Source organism: Tamandua tetradactyla, chromosome 2 (genome assembly GCF_023851605.1).
Source record: "Tamandua tetradactyla isolate mTamTet1 chromosome 2, mTamTet1.pri, whole genome shotgun sequence".
In the NCBI taxonomy this organism is placed as follows: Eukaryota; Metazoa; Chordata; class Mammalia; order Pilosa; family Myrmecophagidae; genus Tamandua; species Tamandua tetradactyla.
The window spans coordinates 36,528,407-36,536,349 of record NC_135328.1 but is presented as its reverse complement, the minus strand read 5'-3'; the positions used below and the strand labels follow the sequence as shown (position 1 = coordinate 36,536,349).

The window sequence follows — 7,943 nt, the reverse complement described above, 5'->3', positions numbered from 1 at the left end:
AAGTGGTGAGGGGGTGGAAGTAGAGGCGGCCAAATGGGCCTGATTAGGTACCGGAGGCCCTTTTTCAGAGGCTCGTTTGGGATTGGAGCTTCTCTGCTGAGGATGGGGGTCGGGAGCATCACGTGACTGGAACGCTTCTGAACTTGGCCCTCTAGGAACCGGCCCCTTCCCCGGTGTCTCGCCCCTGTATTCCTCTGTTTCCTGCCTGGCCCCGAGAGCAAAGGCAGAATTTTTTAAAGTGGAAGTACATGAATAACACTTGCTAGGAACATTACTAAAAAGGTAAAATGGAAAACAAGAACAAAAACCCTAAGACTAAGTACATACAAGCTAAGAACAAACAAACCAGAATAAGGTAACTATAAAATAATGGTAATTAGAAGGATCCAAAAGAAAATTGGTACAATCACACAAACGAAAATCGCATCAACCAGGGAAAATGGCAGAAGGGTGAAAGAGAAAGGTTGTTTAAATAAAGGTACAAATGGGAGATGCAGGCATCAGGCGGAAGTACAAGTGCAACTGGCAAGGTGGGAGGACCTGAGCAGTTGCCACCAGGGAGGAGAATCCGAGAGTCACACTTTTTGACTTGCCATTTCTCCTCCCAGCCATCCAGGCGCTTAAGGGTCTTTATGTGCCTCCCTTGAGGGCCCCGGTCCCCCATCTGGGACACTGACCTCCCCCGTCTTCCCTCAGGTACTATGTAGGATAGGGCAGAAGGCCTAGGTTTCTCCCTGTTACTGGGTGTCTATGTAGAACTCACATTTCTCCTGTATTATTATAGCTGTTAAATATTTAATTGCATAAAGAATGTCTTTCATGTCAGTATTCCCTGCCAGAAGGCCAGTTTATTTCTCTGACCTATTTGTCCTCAGTGCCTGGCTCTGTGCTGTGCACATACTGGTTGGATGTGTAACTGACCAAAACTAGAGTAACACTTTTAAACCCTTCAGTGGCACCTCTGTGCCCCTGAATAAAGACTGTACTCCACATGGTGACTTTTGGGTCCTTTGCAACCCTCCCTTCTCACCTCTCTAGCTCACCTGTCCCACCGGCACCTGGCCATGCGCAACTGTTCTTAGTTCCTTCAAATATTTTGTGCTTGGTCCCATATTGCTCTTGCTGCTCCCTCTGTGTAGGCCGCTCTCTTCCCTTTCTGATCACTCCACTCCTGCCCTCTTTACCTGCTAAGTTCTTCTCATGTCTCAGAGCTCAGCTTAAGAGTCATTGGCCCATGGAAGCTTTCCTAACTCTCTCTGGCCCCTGCCTGATGGGATAGGCGCACCTCTTCAACGCCTCATTGCAGTCAACGCCTCCTCCAGCAACGGGTGTCCCACAGGCTTTGTGGGATTAGATCGCGGCTCAGCCATGTGCATCATGAGACAAGTTTATGGCATTATTCTCTGCTTCCGCTTCATCAGTTATAGAGGGAAGATGAGGATCAGAGTCCCTATCCCATAGAATTGCTATAAGGGCTTAAGTAGCAGGTAACCGTTGAGTGCTTAGAATGGTACCTGGCACAGAATAAGCATCATCCAAGTGTTGGCCAATTTTCAAACTGACCCATATCCCCCACTGTACTATGCTTCCTGAGGGCAAAGACTAAACTTGGGGCAGAAGATTCTAGTGCTAATGCGTCAAGCCGTCTGAGTTCCAAATCCTGGCTCAACCAATGACCAGCTGAGTGACCTCAGGCAAGTCACTTAACCTCTCTCTTCTATTACTCCTCTGTAAAATGGGGATAATAGTACTAACCTCAGTGGGTTGTTTTGAGGATTAAAGGAGTTGAAGATGAAGCATAGAACAGAGCCCAACACCTAGAGGCCCTTTCATAAGTGAATGGGTTGATTAATGTCCAGACCTGCTCTTGGTACATTCTGCAAAGGCAGCCTACTTTTTCTTTAGTGCCCCACTACCTTCCCTCTTTTTATAAGACCTCTTTCTATTTGCTCCCCCGACTGTGTGTGCTTCCCTTGCCCCCCGAATGCCTTAGCCTTTCTCCTGAAAGGCCTTGTTCACAATTATTTCCAATTCAGATGTTGACTGCTATAGGGTGGGTTACTTCTCTTAGTGCAAGAATTTCTGACTTTATGGGCCACTCTAGAGCCTTGTTACTCATGGTTCAAGAACCAGAAGCACAGGTATCACGGAGGAGATGCAGACTCTGGTGTCCCACCCCAGACCAATTGAATCAGAATCTGCAATTTTACAAACTCTACAGCAGGATCTAAATTTGAATGTTCCTACAGTTTTCCTGGAGATCTTTTTAAAATATAGACTTCAGGGCTCCACTCCCAGATTTTCTGAGTCAGGAGGTTTGGAGCAGGGTCTGAGGATTTGCATTTCTAGCAGGCTCCCAGGTGACATGGATGCTGCTGTCAGGGGGTCGCCCTCTGGGTAGCACTGCTCCAAAACTGACAGCCTCCGGGCCCACAGGGACCTGCAGGCAGGGGGAAAGACTCTTTTAAGATCTTGGGCCATCTCCCAATCTTAAAAGCACAACAGGCAGTCTCTGCCCATGGATTTCTTAGAACAGAAATGCTTTTGCTCATTAATGCTATTTCTGTAATTGTTCAAAATTCCATGGGTTAACACTCGTTCACTTGCTTGATCTTATTTCATACTTGCAACAGCCCTTTTGGTTGGGCCTAGAGAAATTGTTACCTCATTTTTTTTTTTTTTCACATGGGCAGGCACTGGGAATCGAACCAGGGTCCTTGGGCATGGCAGGCAGGCAAGCACTCTTACCTGCTGAGCCACCGTGGCCCACCCTCATTACCTCATTTTTAAAAGAAAGGACTAAGACATGGAGATTCAAGAGTTAGAAACCACACAGCCAGCTAGCTGCCATTGGTTCCCGCAATCGTTCTAGCCTGTGTTCTTCACTTAAGTATTATTTCTAATCCTTAACAAACCTTCAATATTTATAATGTTATTCCCACTTTATAGATAGGCAAGCTGAGGCTTGATGGGGTTCAGGAATTTCCCAAACTCACAAGGTAAGGCAGCTTTCCTGCTTCACGGTTCAACAGCTTATTTCCTCAACATGTTGTATCCCCCAGAATAACAACTTTCACTGTTTTTGACAAAAATACACAGACACACACACAGCTTAGCCAAATTAATGGGCCATTTAACTTTCCACACCAGGCATTTAATTAATGAACAGGCCACAATCTGGCCTTTTGCCTTTACAAATGAACCGGAGAGAGGAGGACAAATGATGACCCACCTGCCCCCCCAACTCTGGACGACCCAAGGGAACCTTCCTGCTTTCTCCTCCCTATTCTGGGCATATCACCTTTCTCCCCCTCTTCCTCTGTTCTCAGAAAACTAGAGCTCAAACCTAGCTCTAATTTCTTAGAGATTCTCTATGTGGGGGGGTAGGGATGGAGGAACTAAGCCAAACATTCCTTTCTTCAACTCCAATTTCTCTTGTTTGACCCAGCTTCAACCCCTTTCCTAGCACCACCAACACAAAATACATGTGCACACACACAAAGCCCAAAACTAAAACTCCCGTCAGACAACAAACCCTCTTTCCAGGGTAGCTCCCAGTTGTCCCATTTCACCCATTCCAGACTCTGGTCTCTGTCCTCCAGGGCATGCGTTTCTCTGGTTAGGCCCTTGCCTGACTCTGCTGTGGGATCTTCATGAGTTCTCCCTCCTCTCTGGGCCTGTTTGTTTGTCTGTGAAATTGGAAGGGATTAATTGGATGGTTTCCAGGGAATCTGTTTTTAGAAATCAAGCAACAATTATTTCTCTGTGCCAGGCAGTGTTTTTTTTTTTTAATTTTATTTTTTTTAGCATTTTTTATTGTGCAATATAACATACTCAAAAAAAGCAATACATTTCAAAGTACATTGTAACAAGTAATTGTGGAACAAATTTCAAAATTTGGCATGGGTTGCAGTTTCACAATTGCACGTTTTTCCTTCTAGCTGCTCCAAGACACTGGAGACTAAAAGAAATACTAATACAATGATTCAGCAGTCATACTTATTTGTTAAATCTTATCTTCTCTGTTTTAACTCCTGCTTCTCCTTTGGTCCTTCTCCCAATCTTTAGGGGGTATTTGCACTATGCCCAGTCTATCTTTTTCATGTTGGAAAGAACTGTCAACAATATGGGATGGGGAGCTGGAGCTAGTTGATGTTCTTGGAGAGGCTGGCCTCTCTAGGTTTCGGGTCTTAACTGACCTAGGAACCATCTGAGGTTGTAGGTGTCTGGAAGGTAATCTTTCCAGAAAGTGCATGAAACTTTTGTAGAATCTCAGATAGAGATGTTCTTAACAGAAATAGTGGTGGTTGGGGTTTGGCAAACTGTGGCAATTAGCAATATCTAGCCAAAGTTTGTATAAGAGTAGACTCCAAAATAGCCTCTTGACTCTATTTGAACTCTCTCAACTGCTGATACCTTATTTTGTTACATTTCTTTTCCCACTTTTGGTCAGGAAGATATTGTCGATCCCATGGGGCTAGGGTCAGGCTCATCCTTGAGAGTCATGTCCCACATTGCCGGGGAGACTTTCACCCCTGGATGTGATGTCCTAGGTAGGGGGAGGGTAATGATTTCCCTTGTGGAGTTAGGCTTAGAGAGAGGCCACATCTGAGCAACAAAAGAGGTTTTCTGGAAGTAACTCAAGCATAACTATAGGTAGGCTTAGATTCTCTGCTGCTACAGAAATGAGTTTCACAAGAATAAGCCTTAAGATCAAGGGCTTGGATGATTGATTTGGAAGTCTCTCCAGGGATTCCTTAAACTTCAGCATTTTATGACTCTAAATAGGTTGTTCACATGGGGGAAAAACAATAACTCTACTGGCAAATTAGAGTTCTTTGAAAAGAGGTAGGAAAACTTTTGAATTCAGAGTTCTACGAATTGCTTTCTATCAATGTGGAAAATGGCTTTTGGACACTCAAATTTATTGTCTACTCTGCTGCTGCCTTCCCTCTATTTCTATGCCATCCTCAGTGTTTCCACTGCCCCAAATACGTAGGTACTCAGAGCTGTCATGCTGCATCAGCCCTTAATCTGATGTGGGAGTTATCCCAGAAAGCATCTAATGAAACACACTCATTCTTTAGATGGGGATGCTGAAGACCAGGGAAGCAGAGAGTTTTTCAAGATTGCACAGAGAGAATGTACTAACCTTCAGCACATGAGAAGGCCTCGACTTCAGAGGTTACTAAGCATTGGACTTAGAGCCCCAAAGACCCCAGTTTGAACTCTGACCCTACCCTTTACTCAATTGTGTGACCTGGGACACACTTACTCCCTGGACCTCAATTGCTTTGTTCCTACATTAGGAATGATGGCAGACTTCATAGGATTGTTGTGAAACATCAGCAGGATGATCCATGAGAAGCAGTTAGCATGAAGTCAGGTAATAAATGTGATAGATTTGTCACTTATTAGGTACCAGGGACATGTTATTAATAATCACAAGTTACATTTACTTGACAGGCACTGTGCTATTCACTTTATATGTGATTATCTCATTTGAGTATCACACAAATCCTCAGAGGTGGGAATTATCTGTACTTACATTGTTTAGATGTGAAAACAGAGGCTTAAAGAAGTCAAGTAGGTGTTTTCCTGACTGCTAATGGCCTGTCAGAGCTTAAGGGAAACGAGTTCGTTGAGGCCAACCTCCCACCTTGAATCACCCCGTGACATCTCTGCAAGGCGTTACCAGACTCACTGTTCTCAGTGATGGGCACCTTGGTACCTTCTAGAAAGTTTATCTCCTCAAAAGCCTATCTTTGAACAGCTCTGGTTGCAAGGAGATGTTTCTTTACAGGGAGCCAAAATGCATTTCTCTGTAACTTCTACTCGTTTGTGCAGTGGAAAGAACACTGGGCTTACTTAAGTCAGAAGCCTTGGGCTCTGGTCCCAGACCTTCCCGTTAAGAGCTCTGCAACCACTCCTTTCGATCTTGGTGTTCCCAGGTGAAAATGAAGGAATTGGTTGAAATGAACTCTGGGTCCTTTCTGGTTTTGGCATTTTAGAATTATATAATACAGTACTGTCTACATAAAATACATATCTGATTATAATGATGGAAACTGTGAGTGAGTGGACACTGTGTTCCAAGGAACAGATCTGATTTTGCCAACATGTCTTCAGGGTGGAGACCCTGCCAGCTGAGAGGAATCCAGAGGATTCTTAGAAATGGAGTCCTCATCTTGCTTTAAAATAAAATCCCCTCCATCTCTCCCTCTTTCCCTCCTTGCCACTCCTCTCCTTTTTCCCTCCTGTCTACCTCCTCTCCTTCCCTCCCTCCTTTCCCTCCCCTCTTTCCTGATTCAGCTTGCTGACCCCTGCCAAAGGTGAACTAGTAATGCTCTTCTCTAAAGACAATTCCTTTGCTTGTGATCTGGATCTTGCCCACTATTGCTTATTCAAGGGGATTCTTCCATTATTTACTCTCTACTCCATAATTCTTTTCAGCACACTCATTGTGTCATTTCTCCCATCTGACCCTTTTCTTCATACTACTTCCCCCAATCCATTTTTTTGGAAACTCCTTGTAGCAGAACTCCTTGAAAGAGTTGGCCATACTGTCTCCAAATCCTCTTTTCCCATTTACTCTTTTTTTTTTCAAGTTTTAAAACTTTTTATTTGCATGTTTAAAAAATTGTGCATTATAATAATTAAAATCATTTGAATAACAACAACAAAAAAATGGTACTCTGATTAAAGTACATTTTTTTCCCTGTGGAAATACTTTATTGTGATTGAGTTACTGTGGTATATGCTTTTGTCAAAAATTTTCAAACTATACATTTAAAATCTGTACATTTCAATACAGCTAAAATTCATTTTTTTGGTATGTTTTTAAAAACTTTTTAAACTGTATAGTATAACATATATACAAAGCAAAGAAATAAAACAGCAATAATTTTCAAAGCACTCTTCAACAAGTGGTAACAGGACAGATCCCAGAGTGTGTCATGGGCTACCATATGATCCTCTCAGATTTATCCTTCTATCTGCTCCAGATTATAGGAGGCTAGCGGGCTTAAATGCTTTTTTATCATCACAATCGACTTAAAATGCATTTTATGGTACATCTTGGACCGCTGTCTAGGTTCACTGTCGTCCCAACCCAGCTTCTTCCTTCACCAACATACAAGTTCCTTTCCTCCCCTGTCCGCCAGACTGGCAGATGGGAGAGGCAGGCGCGGCCTTCCTTCTCAGTAGTTCTTGATTCTTTGATGTGAAAAGGGGCAGCCAGTCATTTAAACTTGATCCAACCTCTTTGCATCTTACGAAGTTAACAGCTAAAAGAAGTGAAATAAGAAGGCAATGCTTGTGGAAGGTACAGTGCATATTGGCTGTGCACACCTCATTAGGATTCACCTGTTTGCTTCTCCTGTTCCATTGTTTCTTGAGAAGGCGATGGATTTTTCTCTTGTGTTTCTGTCTTATTCAGTTTTGACCTGTTGAGTTTCCTAATCTCAGCCTTATCGGGTTTTTCAGATGTGGTTGTGGAGGAAGCCAAGGGAGGTGCACAAGCAAAGTCCGCTCTGTGCAGCGACCATTGTTGAGTCCCCATTCACTCTTAAACCTACTCCAGTCAGGCTTTTGCCCCCACTACTCCAATTAAACTGTTTTTGCCAAGGTTACAAGTGGCCTCCATGTTGCTAAACCCAAGGGCCAAGTCTTCATCTTTTCCTTTCAGCAGTATTTAATAATGTTGATCACTCTTCCTCCTAGAAATTATTTTCTTTCACTTGGCTTATAAGACATCCCACCCTTTTGTTTTTTTGCCTAACTCTTCTCCTTCTCTTCTTCCTGAAAACATAATATTGGCATGCTCCACAAGTCTATCCTTGGTCCATTTTTTTTTTTTGCCTCTGTGTACATGTACATTCTTGGTGACCTAATACAATCTAATGGCTTTAGTGTGTGGATAATTATCAAATTCATATTTCCAG

General features: G+C 43.4%; 1 protein-coding gene across 1 annotated transcript; it reads right to left on the bottom strand.

Moving 5' to 3' along the window:
* Positions 1 to 7,291: 7,291 nt before the first annotated feature.
* Positions 7,292 to 7,704, bottom strand: LOC143659695 (thymosin beta-4-like). Its single transcript, XM_077132921.1, has one exon. It carries the CDS (start codon positions 7,559 to 7,561, stop codon positions 7,355 to 7,357), a length of 207 nt encoding a protein of 68 aa, XP_076989036.1. The 5' UTR covers positions 7,562 to 7,704; the 3' UTR covers positions 7,292 to 7,354.
* Positions 7,705 to 7,943: the final 239 nt, after the last annotated feature.

Bases quoted from the DNA above. Each gene is read 5' to 3' on its own strand.
- LOC143659695 (XM_077132921.1), bottom strand. From the start codon at position 7,561: ATGGGGACTCAACAATGGTCGCTGCACAGAGCGGACTTTGCTTGTGCA.